The following is a 19813-nucleotide window of genomic DNA, read 5'->3' as shown; positions in this document are numbered from 1 at the left end:
CTCTAAATGATGTTCAGACATCTCACCTTTCACTTTGCTCTATTTTTGTGGGGGAAGGTGAAACTGAAATGAAACACTGAGCTGCTTAATAAAACCTGCTATGCTAATCCGTGGAAGTCAAGATCTGTGTCTACCATGGAAATTTACTAGACAAATGAAGTACTGTAAAGTCCTTCTTCGTTTTGCCCTTCAAATGAACAAGGGGACTGCAAATGCAAGATGGAGGAAGAGCACAGAGCAGGAAGACATGTCTAAGTATACCTCACCTCTTTTACGCGTTCCAGGATGCATTGTGCTGTTCAGGTACGTGACTGCACTCTTCTTGCGCTGCAGGGGAAAACACAACCATTTTAGCTGGCTAACATTTTTGCAACAACTATATAAAATAGCTGATGAACAGCAAGGTAGCACTACATATGATTATCAGCTGTTCTGTTTTCTGGAGCACAGCTTCAGAGAAGTTAGCTTTTGCACACTACTTCTGACCTCTGGACTGCTTCAGTCCAATATGCAAGCTGACCTAATGGTTAAGACTAACACACACTGCCATTTAATTTCAGTTTTACATAGGAGAAGGCAGAAAAGGACATAAGTATTGTAAGAACACCCCAACGTGCCTCCTGATTAAAAATCTAAGGGTCGTATCATTGCAATGGCCATCTGAATTACAGACAACAGCTACCCTGTCTTGTCAGAGGTAAGATGTCTTGATTGTCATGGTGGTGTGGTGGCAATGTGGCAGAAAACAAGCTCAGAATGAAAGGACTAGCTTCCCCCAGCAAGAGATCAATACCTCAGGCTCAAAAACAGCTCCACTGTATACTGGATTTGCTGTTGTTCTTCTTTTCCTCTCTTGTCGCTTACTTTGGATTTCTTGAAAAACAAAGCATTCACTCAGGTTAGAAAACAACAGACCCTAGAAATTATGAGTTTCTAAGAATGCAGTTTGCATGTGAAGATTTCTACAGAACCATTCACGCTCAACAGAGGAAACTTTATCATGCTTCTAATTTCTGCAGGTTTGGAACTAACAGCTGACAAAAAATACAAATATAGTGCTCAACTAATTCACAAAATGACCATCATCTTCTCTCTAAATAAGAGTACTTCAGGATTAAGACTTTTTATACTGGCAGTCAGTGTAATTGGGAGCTCAAACTAGAAGCCTCTGATAACCTTGTCAATACCTAAAAATAAACACAGTACAGAAATACACAAGCTGTTGAACGTTAGGCTGTTCTTCAATGTATAGGATTAAGAAAACAAATTATAATCTATTAATTCATTTCCTTTACAGATTACAGTCCCATGAAATCATGAAAGAAATGAGAAATCCAGATGTGGATTACTGTAAAATTATCCATGGCATAACTTTGCAGATACAGAGGCTGTTTAGAATGCAACACTGTCACAAATTTCTTTCCTACCATCAAAGCATGCACTTTCTTTCCCAACACTGATCCTTCTGATCTCAGCTGCATAAGCAACTGCTTTGCTTCCATGTAATAAGGAGAATAAAAGACGTGCAAGAGACCAGTTAGATCTAGAGTACAGACATCCCAAAAGCACTTTTGTATAAGAAAATACTACACTGAACATAGAAATATGTTGGACTTGTAATTCCCATTCAGAATGACTATGAAACAAAGAGCTCAAGAACCAGCTTAAGACTTTTTTTTTTTTACCTTCCAGATGGTCGTGAGTAACTAGTCCTAGAGACACCATGAAGGCAAGTTTCTGTGAGAGAGAAGAAAGAGAAAAATACAGAGATCATGACAGTTCTGATTGTTAGGATAAGGTACTTTATTTAGGCCCCTTAAAATCAGTTGACAGGTAACTAAGCACCCAAAATGTTACTAATAATGCTTTGCTTCCATAACTCACTTTTCATTTATATATGCTAATTTGGGAACCTAGGCTGATACACAGGGAAATGTCAATTGCTTATGATCACCAAGTTGGCAGAGCCAGGAACAAGAAAGCAGTTTCTTTGCTTCCAATACACTGAGATAACTATGTGATTGGTTCTTAGTAAATGCCAACACAGTTTGCTTGCCAGTAAAATATTACTGGCTACAGAATCATCTCCATAGTCTGCAATAATGCAGACTATAAGGAGCAAGTCTGTTACGCAGTTTGATTAGGGCTATGGCTTTCTCAAGGGATTCTAATTTTAATGCAAGAAGTGCACAGACATCTAAAAATCAGAATTTGTACTGACAGTAGCTAATCTCACATTACAAATAGTCAGCTTGAATCTATTTAAAAAAAAACCAAACACATTTAGTTGTAATCAGTTTCAGAGCTCAACATGGCAGAAAGGCTCTACGAAATAGCCATTTTGGCTTTTCCATCCCCCCAAGACTAATGGGACCTAAACCAGAATAAGATCTAGGCAGAATATGTACATACATGGCTCTTTCCATCCTGCTAATCAGAACAGCAGTTTCTTATAATGGAAAAAAAAAGGCCGTTTTCCAACAGTCTAAAAGCTCAAAGGATTAGAAATCAACGCTGTAATCGAAGCTTCCTGGTTGAAGGAAGTATCAGGGAAATTACAAACTTCTAATTTAACAAAAGACCAGAATGAAATATGCAAATGCATTATATCTGTTTAGATTTGTCATTCTGTAGACCTAATAGGTCTACAGTCATAGACTGATAGTTACTGTTGCCCAATAGGATATATGGAATATGAAAGTTTAGGAATCTTAAGGGAAGAGGGAAGAAAAAAAGTGTTTTCTGGAGGACAAAGAATTCCTTCCATCCAGAAAACTCTGGGTGTGCTCTGATACCTGTGGATTTTCTTCTCGTTTTGGCTTCGGTGCAGCAGGTGGAGTAACTGTACGACTTTCTGTTTGCTTCTCTTCTGCTTCCACATGTGGTTTAATAGTCTGAAAAAAAAAAAAAGTTTCTCTCATTCTCTGATAAGGAGAACTATTTTATTTTGACTAATAAAGCAAAACAAATACTTCAACAGATACAAAGAAAAACAGTTTAAAGTTGGCAGTGTATTAACAAAGAATTGGATTGAGAGGAATATTAAATACTGTTTCGCTTTAACAAAGGATGAAGCAGCCTCATAACCTTTCCATTAACCCAAGCAGCCATGCAAGCAGTAAAAGTCATCACAAGAGTTAACTCCATTACAGAAGTTGCTGTACTGTTTGGGAAGGAAAACTTCAGGTAAAACCATTCTGCATGGTTACATGCATTTTATACTTCTGGCTCTTCAATCTTCTTGAAGAATTATGAATGGCTAAAAAACTCTCTCTCTGACTCCAAAGACCTCATATTTTTCTGCATTTTTTTTCTTAAGTCAGATTCTTCTTCAGTGATACCACAAAACTCTTCATGTCAACCCCCAACCCGTGGCACAGCTGTTGATACTACAAACTGAGGTAATCTCTACCAAGACACAAACTTTTCCTCTCTACCATACAGGGAAAATATAATGAAAACTTAATGTATTATTAAACCAGCAACATTTTTCTGTATGTTTTTCAACAGTTCCTTGATTTTCCAGTAATTATTTGAAGAGCAAATGAATATTGCTGACATCAAAAGGAATAGGCATCAAAAGTATAGTATTGTAAAAGTACTACTTCAAATCAAATGAAAAGTGCACGCACTGCTGAATAACTTGTAGAACTGCCTTGAGGTACACAAGAACCTACTCAAGTGAATTCATAGGAGAACAGAACATAAGCATGTCTTTCATGCACTGGATTATCTCAGTCTCTATAGGTGACTTCAAACGTGGAAGATAACTTCAAGGCACATTAGTCTACGAAAGATTTGTAAGTAAAATGTATAGTAATATACGCATAATTACACAAATATGCATTGTATGCTATAGATAATGCATTATACATTACATAATGGTATAATATCACTAGCGTGTAATAAATGAAAGAATTAAAAGTGAAATAGAAGATTGCTTCACTTCAACTGAATGTCAAGGAAGCAGCAGCCACAAACCATGCTAAAGTAAAAACTTTAAGAAAGTCTTCGGTGGAGAGGGACTTTAAAACTAATTATCTAGAATGCTCTGTTTCTGAGGGTCTCCCTTCTGCTCATTTAACCCAATTTAGTCATGGTAAACTACCAGTCCTCTAAAGATGAGTGACTCTATTTTTTCTCCAATTGTAAGACAACAAGACTACAAGATCAAGGAAGAAATTGTTGGATTATATACTTCTATGGTTTTGCATCTTTTATTTTTTGCTTCTCTGGTTGGCATCATGTGAAAAACAAAAACACTGAAAATATTTTCCCAGTGTTTCTTAAAGGCTTCATATGACCATGGATTTTGGTTCGTACACGGTCTCCAAGAAATTAGTAGTCTTGGAATATAGCTTGCTTGTAATCAACGGAAGCTGAACAGCAGAGAGAATAAAACTCTTAAAGTATGAAAAGAAGATGTTAAAGAAAAAAGGTTATTTCTACCCCAAGAGTCAGAAGTAATTTTATAATTTGTACTGTTGTTGGAACATGAATATTTCCAGCAACCAATGAAAGCTTCCCCATTTCTTATCCTCTCCAAAACCATAAAGCAATACATCCAGTATGCTTATTCAGCAGACACTTTCTCATCTGTACCTGTTTTTCAACGTTTGGTTTGCTGATCTGTACAGTCTGAGGTCCAGCAAGCCTGGTACCTGGTGCTGCTATCACGATGCTGGTGAGCTGTGCCATAGGGAAAGTTTTGGCTATGGTTGCTGTCTGCCCGTTAACTACACGAACTGGATGTATGGAGTTCTGAGAGTTGGGTAAAGAGGTGGGTGTGAACTTTGTTGTCAGCATCACAGGCCTCTGAATAAGCTGAGGAGCTGCAAGCATTGGAGGAGGTGCTGGGGCAATAGGAATGTTATTTTGGGCAACTGGCTTAGGTCGAACCTACGGGGGAAAAAAAAAAAGGAAGAGAGATATTCATATACCAATACTGCAGAAAAAATTATTTACTAAGTCTTTCAATTCAGCCTGTATAATCCATGCAAGGTTGATTCCTTACAGAATGTAATTCTTACCATAGAGTCACAAGTATGATATGAAAAAGAAAAGGCACATTTTCGAATTTACTTTCGTAAGATCCATCCATAAAACATTTGCATAAGCAGTCACAGTCCCTGAAACGGTATTTGGATGCACAGATATTTATATTACATGTATATTGCCAAGTGCCTTATATATGTCTAAATCAACACACTGCTTTTGTGAGCCAAAAACTAATGTAATATTTACAGGCACTGCAGAGACTTTCATGTTAGAAGTGTGTCTCAGGGCTTTATACTGAGTCTTCAACAGTTTTTCAAAAAATCCTTGTTATCACTGTTATCATATTACTCAGTACATGTCTAAATAGACACTTGCACATCCACTCTTGCTAAATAAATAGAATTTTCAAAATAATACATTAATCTCCCACTGAAAATGCTGAAGGGTACAGGTAAAGGCAGTTAGTAATATTTTTCTTCCATGAGTCACAAAAATTGTTCAATACTTTACTACAAATGCTTGTTCATTTCTTGCCCATTGTTTTTACTTATATGATTACAGTGTACAGAAACAGAATAAATTACTCTGAAAATCAAGTCTTTTTCACTGTTTAGTTTCTGTTGTCCTATCCACATCTAATACTCCACAATGGATTTCATCATTAAAAACAAGGTGATGTTCCAACAGACACCAGCCTATACTTTCCTTTTTTTCTTTTGCACCACATTAAGGCTTGTAGTCAGTGCCAAGTATATGTTGGAAATGAAATAGTTCAATAGTTCCTCCAAGATCTTTTCTTGTAATGAAGAAAGAATCAAGTGTTTTTTCCAACCTGTGAAAAAATCTGTTTTCTACAAATTTTACTGCTCAGCTGTGATCAGAAATAACTCTCTGCTGCAATACAGAAATACTTGTGAACAACCTAGAGACATCTTGTTTTTCCTTCTTGCTTATGAGCAGCAAACAATAATTACAGCAATTTAAGGCCTTAGGTGATGCACTGATTTTTGCTGACACCAGTTCAGTGGGTTCTTTCCTTCTGATGCAAATACATTCATAAATGATCACTATATGCTAATCTCATAATCAAGACAAGCAGGGCAGGAGGAAGCTCAGGATATTTCTAATCCAATCTCCTTCTCAGTACAAGGCAACACTCAATGCAGACCAATATGCTCAGGCTTTGTCCAGACAGGTCTTGCCAACCCCCAAGGCTGGAGATTCCACCACTCCCCGGGCAGCCTATTCCACTCCTAAATGATCCCACAGTGAGAAATTATTTCCTGACCGGATATTAGGAAAGCTTTTGTTACTGTGAAGATGGTCAAACACTGCAACAGGCTTTCTAGAGAGGTGGTTGTTACCTCGTGCTTGTCAGTATTCTAAGAGGCATATGGATAATGAACTGCTCAGGCAGCTGGACTGGATGATCTTTGAAGATTCCTTCCAACAGAATCATTCTGTTCTGTTCTATTGTACATCCAGTCTAAACCTTCCCATGAAGATGAATTGTCTCCTCCACCATGTCACCAATAAAGACTGACAGGCATGACGTTCTCAGAAAATTTCTCCTGTTTATGCTATAATTAAGGTCCCTCTTCAATTGCTTGCTCTCTATACACTTACCTGTGGAAGAAAATTTGGACGAGGAGTGAGTCTGGGAGGAGGGATGAACTGCGGCACTTTTATGGGCTGGGGTGTAGCCTGAACCTGCTGTAAGAATTTAAGACATAGTTCAATCAGAGAAAAATAGCTCTGATGTTGTTCACCAAAATCAACACCCTGAATGCATTTTCAGACTTGATGTTCCTGGCTTTTCACTCCATAATTTTTCATTGTAACAGCTTCTTCATTACAAATGTACTGAAAACCGAAGTACCCCTACTTTCCAGTGCCCGTGTATCTTTGTTTACAAACAGAAGGTGTCTCTCCTTTTAGTGCACCTGTACTAACTACTGTGATCTAAAATCACCTCATCTAAAGATAATGAAACTATGATTTGTTTTAACAGTTCATAAATGGCATTATAACTGACAGAAAGTGACTTCAGGCTTTGATGTCCAGCTACACTATCCTATTATATTCAATGGCATCCGGGAGAACGAAAGATTATCTCACACAAATGAGAAAATTTGGAAGACAGAACTCTACTATTTCTAGAAATATTAATGACACTCTGAGGGGCTGTAAATGCACAGCCTAAAATTCGAAAGTAAGTCAATTGAAGCAATTAAGCACTGATTTTAAGGAGGCCTAAGTACTTCTCTTTCTACCTGAAATCAATTGGAGTTGCCAAGTAATTAATCTGATTAGTGCTACTAAACTACCCTAGTTGAGTACTCAGTGAGATTCTTTGAGATTAATGTCCGTGTTAGTTTCCACCCTTCTCTACTTCTGTCCATACACATAAGATTGTGGTTTACTTCAAAAAGGTATCATGCTGATTAATTAAAGCTTGGGAAAATATTCTGAGATTTTTATGAAACGTGCTTGCAAAACCTAAATCATGTGTAAGTATAATAACACTATCACCTGCACAGCCTAAGTAGGTTATTCAGCAAAGAGATTAAGCAGAAGCATGGAAGTCAGATGACAGGGGCAACAGATGACTCTGGAAAAGGGAACAGCAGAAAAAACTCCATGCGTTCTATCCTGATTACAATTATGCCCTATTGGGAAGTAAAATTACTTTGATCTGCATTATTAAACTGCATTTATTAAATTGTATTTTTAAATAAAGATAAATAAAGATTTGTATTTAGTGAAGTTTTAATCTTTAATTCAAAAGTGGAATTTCCCTGTTGTGATCCTATGTAATTCCTAATTTCCAGTCCAAGAAGGTCATATAATCTAATTCTACAACATTTCTTCTTATCTTTCCAGGTGTCTCATTAATTGTTCAGCAAGTTAACTACTCTGGAAAAGACTGTATGATATAATCAGAGCACTTTCCAAAATACACGATTAAAGAAACAGGATCTGCGTATGAAAAAGTGGTGAGCGAAGACACGGTAGTGAGCAGAATTAAGTGGTGTGTCTAACATGAGAGACTTCATCACAGAAAGTGAACAAGAGAGATTGACTCAAAAAATGTAAAACAAAAGCCCAAAATGATCAAGCCATGAAATTCCGACAGCACCTTTACCAAACAAAAGAGTTGAAATTTTGCAGAACACAGCCCATACACTGCGTAGGGGCAAAACAATCGCTGCTTCCCCGTGACTAATAGTTACTACACAGAGGTGATGACAGCACTGATTTAATTCTATAGAGCCAAACAGTAGTAACAACCCACGTAGAGAGTAAATATGTTTCTCTTGGTCTTTCAGTTTAGCAGTGTCAACCTACGAAGTCTCATAAGTCCCTACTCTTCGCCTTTCTGGTACAAGAATGTGATTTTTTTTTTCTTCCTATAGCCCTGTTGCAAACTAAGCCACACATATTTGCAGGGCAAACACATGAAATGCTTACCAAAGTGACTGTGTTTTTCGCCACTATTTGGACTGTCTCAGCTCCTGGCCCAGTGACCTTATTTGTTGTCTGGAGGTTGACCGGTGCATTCTGCGCATCAGTGCTGAGGACTGCTTTCTGGTTGTTGTTGATAGCAGTAACCATGGCAATGGTAGGTCTCTGACCCACAACGGAGGCAGGCATGGTCGCAGTTGCTGCTTTCAAGACGAGAGGTAGTGTCTTAGTGGTGATCATAGAAGCTGTAGTTACCGTTTTCTAGAGGAAACAGAAAAAACACTGTAAGAGACAGAGACATTTGGCATCAGACAGGATGTGGGCTGGTTCATCAGAAACAACAGACAGTAGAAGAAAAGGCAGCACTAAGTCTACCTGCCCACTGTTCAGACATGCATATGATTTTACTCTTCTGAAAACTGGATAGCTCGAAAGAAATTTCATCTGGGGCTCCTGTTGGGAACATTTTCATCATTTGCAGAACTAAAGATTGATTCAAAAACAGTTTTTGAGAATATGACAACCAAGTGTTAGCAGAGAGAGTTATATACGTTTTTTGATCTTTTAGTTTCATACTACTTATAAATGTGTACTGTCAACATCAACCCTATATGCTGGAAGTTTATGAAACAAACCTGCAAACTAGCTTCTCATCCATCAATTAAAATACATAATTCCAAATGGAAACTTTACTTACAGAGATCATAATCAGAGGAAGAGGGAAAAAAAACCCTCATAACCTTGTTTTTTTCTTCAAGAACAAAAAGGGGTTTTGATTCTGGTTAGTGCAAATTTCAGTTTTAGACATACAGACAGTAATTTAGTCCTTCATGTTCTTTCCTAAGAATACCAGCAGGGCTATCCTGGAGTTGTGAGCTGGCTGTACGCCTGTCCAGCTGCAGGCAATTAATTTTAACTTCACTGGAATGGGGGAGTGGGGGTAGTTTTGGTGCATGCACACGATTTCAGATTGCTGTTAGCGTGTTTTAAAGAAAGTGGTTTTGAATCACTTAATGTCAGCATTTATCTGAAATGCATTGATACACTATGCTCCAAATTAAGTGCATTCTGAAGTTAAACAACCATAATTCCGAATTTTGGTTTAAAATGTACCATCTTCTAAGATATTGAGGAAAACAGAAAATATCAATCTCATTCAAAAAGTAACAAGGCAGGAAGATCTCCATATAAAATCAGAACACAATGTGCACAGAAAAATCATGATGAATGACACTCGATAGAATGGCAGAATTTATCCCTTCTCTCTTTGGTGTAAAAAATCCAGTGTATTAATGAGTCTGCATCTTCAAAACGGTTACTGGCATCATTAAATGCTTTTAGAATGAAATAAGAGCCATTCCTTCCTGACAATGGTGCTGGACTTCGGAACAGGAAAAAATGGAGAACCAGGGGTCAGGCAGCCTTTGTCATGTTCTGAACATGCCTGATTCAGATTTATGAATTACGATGGCATAAGACCTTTCTTTTCATTCTAATAAAGTAATATATTTCCAGTTGGTTTCTTCAGTATTTTCTCTGATACTGTTTCCTTAAACTAAAATGTGTTTTGCCTTCACACCACCAATTTTTTACTGCTTAAACTGTATCTCCTAATTGTTAATTACACTCAAGTGTGAAAAAATCTCTGTATAATGCCAAATCAAAGAATAATTTGTGCTACAATTTAACGCATTTATATAAAGTCTGGTCATAATAGTTTTTTCCTTGTCTCAACTTGAACAATTCCCTTAACTTTCCGTTTTAGATATAAGAGCTTCTCATTGACCTCTACTGCACTGTCTCCAAAGCAAGAGGCTCCTTTCCCCTGAAGCAGCTTGAATATTATTCAAGCTTTTCCAATAAGATGTAACACCGTATCATTTTCACAAGAATTACACTCACCTATAAACATTTTGAAGAAAAGTGTAATCCATCATGTAATACAAGACTGGGACACTTTCAAGGGTTTCTGCTAAGTGTGAAAGTACTGAGAGCATAGTTTCAGACAGCAGATCACAGAGCTTGAATTTCTGTATTACTTTGCAGAGCGTTAATTGCTTCGGTTATTCTAAAAGGTTTTCAATGCATGAATTCATACTGAAGTACCATTCACAGCAAGTTTGCTTTATTTCACATAATAACATTGTAATAGTACGAGCTTTCAGCGGGCTTGCTGCTTTTTGAAAAAATATCCCTCTGACTGGATTACATCAAGTATCTTACAGTGTCACTATTAAAGCAGTATATATAACTTTATGCCTGAACTGAATTACTCTGAAAATAGCAATTGAAAGCATTCTCTTTACTGGAAAATGTATTGTTACAAAAGTTGGCAGCAATAACCTTTATACAGAGACAAAATAGTTGACATTACATGTTCCTTGTATCTTTGCTGAAAGAGAAGGCACAATTTTACTGAGGGGCAAGAGAACAGAGAACCTGTACATAGATTCCACGTACAGAAGCAAGTGATGATACTGCAGAGTTATACCAACATAAACAAAAACAGATCACTTAAGGCTGCGAGCTGGCTTTTTTTTTATTCAAATGAGAGGGAGACCTGCCTTTCAGTTCCTAATTACTTTCTGAGTGCAACCGCATCAAGGAGTCAGAAGGGTGTAGCAGTTTTGTGACTGTTTCACTAGAGGGCTCTTTAACTTTAAACAAAACCTGGGTTTTTGCAACCCAGAATATGACCTGGAAGTTAAAGCGTGAACGCAAAGTGTGGAACAAGGACAAAAATGTAAGGCTGCTTTTGCAGTTGTGTTTCCTGATTGAAAAGCAAATTGAAAAGATTCACCATTTTATGACACACTTCACAGTTCTGTCCTAGATTCAGTGTAGAAGTTTGTGCTCAAGACCATCTTTTTCTTAGATGTCTGCTTCATTTGTTCAATATTCTTTTTCAAGTACCTAAGCCTCACAAAGATATTTTTAGAAAATATTCAAAACAACTTGCTCACTTAACAAGATGGCTAAGATCCCAACCATTTCTTCCCCTTCTACTTTCAGGAAAAGAAGAGAATGGTTACCAGTCAAAGTTACGGTTGCAACTCCCTGCAATATGCATAAAGCAAATGGTGACTTCTGCCATCTGCCTATCCAAGCTATCCATGTGAGCTGCTGAGATGGCAACAACAGGTAAAAAAAAGTCACACATCCTCTTACTATAAAATGTACCCCTGCCTTTCTACCTGCTTTATTAGCAGACTTTTGAGATTCTAACTATTTGAACAGTAGAGACTTGGAATTAGCTTGCAATTTCCTTCTCAGTAAAGAGGTCCACTTTCCCTGGTGAGTTCTGGGATTATATCTCTAATCCCATACTGTAGTGAAATTAATGTGCCTTCCCAATAAATACACAACTATCTAAAATTTAAACTTTGTAACTACCATTGTATCCTCTTAAATTAATATGTGCAGACTCGGGTAAGAATTATTACATATGAGTTATGTCTGTTTAGAAAGAGTCAGGCAGAAAGAAGAGGGAACAGTTTCCTTACATTTTGCTCACAAAGACTGTGAGTCTTTTAAAAATAAGTGATTTTAATCATACACTTCATACAGTACAAGCAAAGTCTTTACTGTTTCTTGAGATCTGCTGGCTATGGGTAATCACATATGCACCTGTGGAAAAGACAGATTAATCTGCTAAACTTTTATTTATTTCTAAGTAAGATGATGCGACCACCTTTCTTTTTTGTGACATTATGATCTGACTTTCAATCTCTAATAGGTGGTTATTGAAGAAAAAAAACAACGACAAACCAAACCAAACAACTGATATGTGCACATGCACAGAAAGATAAATTAATATTGGTACACTAAGAGGCCAAAGTGAAAGTTTGTAATTTTCTGTCTGCAACTTTGATTTTTCTGCAGTGAACTTTACCTTCAGCAAGGAAAAGAACTGCTCTGGCAATTCTTACCTGTGATCCAATCACGTTTGGAGAGGGTGCAGTAGACTGCTGCTGCTGTTGATGGTGGTGTTGCTGTAATTGTTGTAGTGGTTGTGGCTGTGGCGTCTGTAGTTTGTTTTCTGACTGTGCCAATGGCTGTATTTGAAACTTACTGTCTGGCTGTTCCTGCTTCACTATCAAATTCTTCCGAAGCTGTTCCACCACTCTTTTCTACAAGACAAATAGAAACGTAAACAGATACGATGATGGTTATTTTGTTGTGTATGTTAGAGAAGATAATAATACCTAAAGCATTTAAGGTAAATAAAGGACTATACAAAAGTGCAGTAGGAGTTCTCTTTTTAGAATTTTAAACATTGGTGTTAACTAATGGACTGAATTCCAGAATAGCTATGCTGTCCAACAAGATGACCTTATCTCCTTGCGGAAACTCACCCCACTCCAGGCACAAACCACTGCAAGACCTCATTAGCATACATTCACTTGAGACTTGTTGGCATTCAGATTCCAAAGTCTCTGTCTCCTTCTGACACGCACTTCTAGGCACAGAAAATGACTGGTGAGAGAGCCACACTGTGTGCAAAGTGGGGAATAGGAAGGGCACTGACGTGTGGTCATTCAGTCCAATATTATTGTCAATTGAAAGAAAATCAGATAAGGCTACCTACAGCAGGAAAGAAAGACATAGACTTATTTCTCCAAGCTTAAATGCTTCCTGTGATATTATAGCTTTCATGAAAATTTGAAATTATTTCAAAGGGAAGTTTCTTCTCCTGGTAGCTACAGGTATCCTTAGACGATCAAAGATCTGACACCAGACCAGGTGACTTATGGGATAAGATACCCTGTCACTGTATGGGTAATAAGGGCTCACATTTTATGTTCATGTGCTTTAGCAACAGCAAGGAGAGAATATACCACAAGACTTCTTTGTGTGTGCACATGATAGGAAACACGCATCTCTTCTGATTCTCTAACCACCACCAATGTAGGGTAGCTTTAAAAAGATTCAGATTTGTACTCCAGAATTGTTACGCTGCATGGCTGGATGTGGAGCAGTACACTACAGAGTGAATTGACACGCCAGGGGCCAGCCTGAGGAAATGTTATCAAAAAGTCTGATGGTCAGACCAATTCAGTCAGAGCCTGGCACTGGCAGAAGGAGCTGCCTGAAGCAGTTCCACTTGCATGAAAAGAAACAAAAACTTTCTGACAGTATCCAATCTTTGGATTTTTTTTTTTTTTTTAAGCATTTCTATTAGGGTGTAGTACAAACCAGAGAGAGAGAATGAAAAAAAATAATAATCCACATACATACAAGCAACTGAAACAATCTTTCCCTCTTTTATATATATATATATATATATATTCTATATATATATATATATATATTATTATTATATTATAATATATATATTTATATATTATATATATATATATATATATATATTCTTTTTTTCTATGCAGGATTATGTTACTCTGAAGTAGCGAAGTATAAGTTCTTCTTGTAGTTCCCATTCTCATGCTTTACACCTACTTCCAAGTATGTTGCTTATGATGGCTTAAGGCTGCACCATGCCTAACACACTAACCTTGCACCTAGAAAACAGCAAAAAATTGCAGGGTTCCAAACAGGCACTTTTTGAGAATCAGAACTTTAAAAAGCAAGAGAGAACACATTATCAACCAAAAATAAAAGAAATTAAAAAAAAATCTGTTTCATAGGGTTGAAAACTGTGAATTCAAAGTACTGATGTTTTTGCAAAAGACTGAATTCAGCAGCTACCAAGTGTACCTGAGGAAGACCACCCTTCTAAAACCTCCCCGGAGTTGTGGTGACGGCTCTGGCAGGGATGCACACCGCACTCCAAAGGCAACAGAAACACTGGCTCAATCTCATTGAAAACTCAGGGAGCTTGTAGTAGACAGGAATGCAAAATAAATATTTTACACTGCACCTACAAGAATGCTAATAGATATCAAAACCTAAAAACTGGAAGCCGTTCCCGCCTAGAACAAAGAGAAAATATTAAGGGTTTATAAAGTATTTTTCAAATTCAGATGATTTACATAGTTTTAAGTGGCCTGTGTCTATCTGCTCATTCAAACATGGAATAGCTGAACAATCATTTAAAATTGCTGTCTGAGAAGATCAACCATGTTAACCCGCAAACTGAAGTGCTGCATCAGCAAGCAGAAGAGCTGAAAAACATTTCCAAAGAGCAAACCAAGGGGGAGGAGGCGAGAAGGGAGCAGAGCAGGAGATGAAATACTGCAACATGTCTATGTAATACATGCCAAAAAAGTACTGTACAGGAGACTGAAGAATTGCAGCACCAACTCAGGACAAGAGGCAATAGGACAATCTTGTCCCATCTTGCCAATAGGACAGAACAACGGCGCTGCTGGGGAGAGAGCTGCTGCGAGCCGCCTGGCAGCGGTGTATCCTGCCATCCACATCCATTATGCAGATATTAAATTGAAAGAAACATCTAATGCTTTTAAGATTCAGAGCGGTACAAGTGAAGTTTGCAGAGAATGCCAATTGCTGACGCAGTTTATTAAGCTTCCTCTACCAACTGTCAGTAAAAATACCACAGTACCACTACAGAAATCGTTATACTATTTGGAAGGCTGTGGGGATTACGTGCTTGCTAGCAGTTATCAGGAGTGGCTCTGAACAACGTATTCTGAAATTACTTAGCTTAATTACGCAAACCAGCTCAGGCTGCCCCTACACAAGCACCAAGCCCAGGCCATGCCTGCTCGCAGCACCTCACTGCTGCATCCTCCCAGCACCACTGCCAGCTCGGGCCAGGAAAACAAGGAAGTCTACTGTGTGGCTTCATACTACATTAAAGCAGCGTTTTTAAATGGTTCCTGTGAGCTATTGGGCTGTTCTTAATCAATCCTGAATGTAGTTTGGGCCCCAAAACGTGCAATCTGCATAGCTGAAATTTGCCAGTGTTGGTATAAAGTCCTGGCTGCACATTTGGTAAAGCCAAGGGACACTGAGGTGACCTAGAAGTACCACAGAATTCTTAAGAAATATTCCCAATAATTGCCATTTCCTTCCCTCCATTTTTAATTGAAGAATATTTAAACACTGCATTCTTATTGACTTCAGAGTTTTAAACTGAGAAAAACTCAATTGTAAACACATAAACATAACACAGCAGCTTTCTGAGGTATTCCTAAGGTAGTTTCTTTTCCCACAGTGCCACAAATGTGTGAAAAGCATTTGTCTTTCAAGTTTACTGAGTTTTCCTCAAAGCCTCTGTTTACATTCAGAATGTGAAATAAGTTAATAATCACATCCTTTCATCTGAGCTGTATCCTACCCAAAAAATAATTGCTTGTGCTCTGCAATGGTTATGGTCAGGCTGCTACAAAATCTATTTGCTGAGCTGTGCCCCGAAAGCATACTGCATAATGTAATAGCTCTTGCTGTCTTGACATCTTCATCACTAACTTCATCAAGAACTCTTCATGCCACTGAGTTCACAGAGCCCTACACACCTTATACGACCCCTTCTAAAAAGTAATAAATGTAGTCAATACTGTGACATTTAGTGATAGCACTTTCTCGTTCACATCTCAGGCCAGATCAAACACAGCATTAGATTATTTTGATTTGATTAAGCAGAAAATCTGCCTCTGCATCTCACCGTGCCTCAGTGAGACAAGAAAAGATGTCTTCTCTGTGCTCTTATCAAAAGCTTTCTTTTATAGCAATATTTTCATTATAAAGTCCTTGATAAAACTTTAAGCACAACATTATTAGCCAAAAATTATTTCCACGAAATCATTCAATCAGTCTATGAAAAAGCAGTACTGTGAGTACAGCAAATTTTAAAATACTAGATCCCTCATTACATTTGGTGACACGTTTTCTTTTTTATCCAAGCAACATTCCAAAAAAAACCCCCTATGCCTATCTAAAGAGGCTCTGTTATTAAACTTCAAAGATCTATAAAAGAGTTTAATGTTAAAATCTCCTTAAAAAAGAGAAAGACGTGAAGTACCAAGCAGCCTCACAGTGCGTACCTTCAGTATCACAAAACCAGAGCTGATGTGCTTTGAATTTACCAAGTACCTGCCAGTGACCTGTTTTCCTGCTCCACCGACTCCAGTAGTAAACTATTAAGTGCACCCTGTTCTCTACTCCCTGCAATGAGCAAGAAATGTTCTCTGGGATTTAGAAGTTGCCAGCTGCTGAGAATTAAATGGTAAGAGAGGATCGGGAGTGGGAAGGCTGGAGGGAATCTCCCTGCCCTGAAGTCTCTTTTTCCTGCCTCCCTCCCTCGCGTTGCCAGTACCCAATGAGAAATGAAAGACCTCTGCTTCTATGTAGAGTTTAAAGTTACTCTTTAAACTGCCAGGGGTGTGCGTTTTGAGAGTGGAATTTAGGAGTGGAAAGATTACCAGCAAGGAGAATAATTGTACGCTCATCTGCTGATGCATCAGAAAGTTAAAGTAGGAGAATGCAATGATAGAAATCCACGATGCCGTATTTCACAGCTGTGAGGAAAAAAATCCATTGTATAATAAAACTGGATTTTACTTCTATTGACAGATTTTGGAAAGAAATATGTTCACATCTTTAATGGTCACCATGTATTTGTACAGAACTTTGCATCTTTAGCTGTGCTCGACTCACATTCAAGATTGTTTTATGAACAAAAAAATCTAAATGAACTAAATTAGAAAAAAATTATTCCCCTTCAAGAAACACGGTCAAACTTTCTACTTCTTCCCCAGGCTGCCATCTATACATGTGAGTTGAAACTGCCTCCCCTGGGAGAGTGGGGAAAGGGATCGCCTGTGCTCTGTCGGGCACACAGCCACCACGGCCAGCAGTGGGACTGAGACTGCCAATGCCTCATTACTGGGCACAGGTATTGAAATGTGCATATTTCTTTCTACAATTTACTAACCTAACTCGTTTTTTCCAAGTGTTTTTGTTTGCTTGTTTCTTTGTGTGTTTGATTAAACACAGACATCTTAACCCTACCTATCCAGTGAGTGGCTGCACCGCCAACACACCAGTGAGTGTCCCAAAGAATCTGTGCTCCACACAGCCCACGTAAAACATGTCTAAAAGCACTAGAGACATAAAGACGTATTCTGCATGTCTACATGCCTACCTATCTTGAATGTGAGATTTTTCCATTAGGACAGAAAAACACTCCTTAAAGTTGCTAGAAATAATTCAGAAATGGCTTATGCACATTCTGAAAATAATGTTAGTTCCTTCATTCCTAATGGGAGAGAATGCTTATCAACTTTTCTATTTTATTTAAATTATAGCTAGATTTATAAACGAAAATGACTGAAAATAGCTGCTGTGCCATTCTGTTTTATGCGAGTTCTTGATTGCTTTATTTTCAGTACTGTGCCTTTTACCATTTGCAGCAACACAAGATCAATTAATTTTTGGAAGGAAATGCTGTACCGTGAAATGCCTTATGCATCACTGTCTTCTCATTTTAGAATCTCTCCTACTTGCTGCACAAAGTAGGCAACAGACACTGAACTAGCAGGAGCACTACATACACTACGTTTTCCTTCAGCTTATACATTAAATAAATACAATACTTGCCCCAATACTTTTGTTAACTGAAAGAAACCTGAAAGAACATCTACAATATTTAAACAGTAAAGCGATTAACGAATGGAGAATTAAATACATAACAGGCAAAACAGAACAAGAAAAACAGTTAAGAGGGGTAATTGCAATGTAAGGAGAAATAGAATGCAAGGCATGACAAGGATTGTTGTTTTGTTTTAGGTTTTTCTGCTTCTCAGAAATACTTCTGAGCACAAACACAAGCTGGTAAAAGGATGTGGGGATCATCTCCACGTGAAATGGTCAGAGAAATGAAACAATTACACTGCTGACTACCACATTAAAGGTGCTAATTTTTATCTTATCTTGCCCATCTCCATATTGACTTCCCCAATTCATATATTTCAGGAAAAAAGATTCTCCTTGGGAAAAAAACCAAAAACCTGGATTCTGAAGAAACACAACAAAGGTTCTTTTGAACTTTGATGTAAAGTACGTTTCTATGTCTGACTGAACTTGTCTTCTAGAAGTCTGTAATTTGGACTCATAAAATGTCACGGACTAAAACTTACTGTATACAACCACAGCAGAAAATTTACCGCAGGAAAACATGTGGGAATGATCTCCTTGGGCAAGTGGCTCACAGCTCTGCACGGCAGCCAGCGGTTTCAACTAAGCACCTCTAACAGGGAGATACCGCTGCTTCTCTCCTCTAACCTCTGATTTATCTCATAATGTGACATCTTTTAAAGAGAATTTGTCTGAATTAAGTAAGCACAGCAGAGGACTATACATCAGGGAATTTATTTCTTGCTTCACAAATCATCAGCCTCAATAAAACAATCTACTTTCTAATCTGCTACCTCCTAATATTTTTGAATAGCTCAAACAGAAAGGGTAGTCACAGAATAATTTTACAGTGTGCTCCTGCACAGTAACACAGTCCCTACAAGAAAAAAATGAATCACTTTCAGCAGGATTCTTGTGCATCCCACTGCTGTTCCCATGACCGCATCACACCTCTCCTCCTTGTGACAGGAAACACACACAGATCATGCACCATCAGAAGTACCAAGCAAGATGACTAACTTGAGGTTAGAATAGAACGTAAACTTCTATTAAGAGGAACATCTGCACGGACTGTATTGTAGGAGAACCTGTTGATCCAGTATTTCGTTTCCACAGTTTCTTTACAGAGATCACAAACTAACTGCAGAGCTTAGAAATTCAAAAAGAAGGCATAAATACAGAGAGACTTGATACAGAGATACAGAATGAAGTAGACGCTTGTATTAATCCTTTCCAGAACTAGAAAATATGGAAAATATTCCATGAAATTGAATGTTAACAATATAAAACATGTAGAAGTAGTTTTATTCAATTCATTTTGCATGCAGCATAATCAACCTGTTTCAAAGATCAGCTGGCTAAGGGATCCTCTAGGGATGAGAGGAAAAGTTAGTATTTCTTTGGGGATTTACCACAGCTGCTTAAGCAGCAGTGGGCAGGCTTTTTTCCTTTCGATGTTGTCAACCAAATACTATTAAGCATGGATTCAGTTAAACCCCCTCACTACCAACATCACACAGCAATTCACTATTGAGCAGTCTTTAATAGGCAGAATGAGCTACCAGAGCAAAAAGCTGTAGTTTCATCTCAAGTGAGAGGGGTTTTTTTTTTTCTGATTCCTACATTTAAACAGCAGGTCAAACAAGAGGTGTTCTGCCCAGCCAAACCTGCTCTACTCTTCTCTTTAGTTAACCAAACATGATCAAAATGAAGAACAATGCCTGCTTCACAGAAAAGACATGAAATTAAACTAGTACTGCAGATCCAAATCGCTGGCCTTTCATTGTATAAG

The 19813-nt window shown here is 37.9% G+C and overlaps 1 protein-coding gene across 5 annotated transcripts in view; it reads right to left on the bottom strand.

Moving 5' to 3' along the window:
* Nucleotides 1-19813, bottom strand: part of PHF21A (PHD finger protein 21A) — a gene marked incomplete at both ends in the record, with an annotated part of 84747 nt that overhangs the window by 11961 nt on the left and 52973 nt on the right. For 2 of the 5 annotated variants that reach the window (XM_079537900.1, XM_079537898.1), the window contains 8 exons: nucleotides 267-327; nucleotides 794-873; nucleotides 1686-1737; nucleotides 2796-2894; nucleotides 4603-4899; nucleotides 6625-6711; nucleotides 8470-8724; nucleotides 12393-12593. In XM_079537900.1, coding sequence (XP_079394026.1) covers nucleotides 267-327; nucleotides 794-873; nucleotides 1686-1737; nucleotides 2796-2894; nucleotides 4603-4899; nucleotides 6625-6711; nucleotides 8470-8724; nucleotides 12393-12593 — 1132 coding nt within the window. The remainder of the gene's footprint in view (nucleotides 1-266; nucleotides 328-793; nucleotides 874-1685; nucleotides 1738-2795; nucleotides 2895-4602; nucleotides 4900-6624; nucleotides 6712-8469; nucleotides 8725-12392; nucleotides 12594-19813) is intronic. The other 3 variants (XM_079537901.1, XM_079537899.1, XM_079537902.1) reach the window with 2 other exon arrangements.

Source organism: Tetrao urogallus, assembly GCF_951394365.1.
Source record: "Tetrao urogallus genome assembly, chromosome: 6".
NCBI lineage: Eukaryota > Metazoa > Chordata > Aves > Galliformes > Phasianidae > Tetrao > Tetrao urogallus.
The sequence above is the reverse complement of the archived record's forward strand: the minus strand, read 5'-3'. Positions and strand labels throughout refer to the sequence as shown.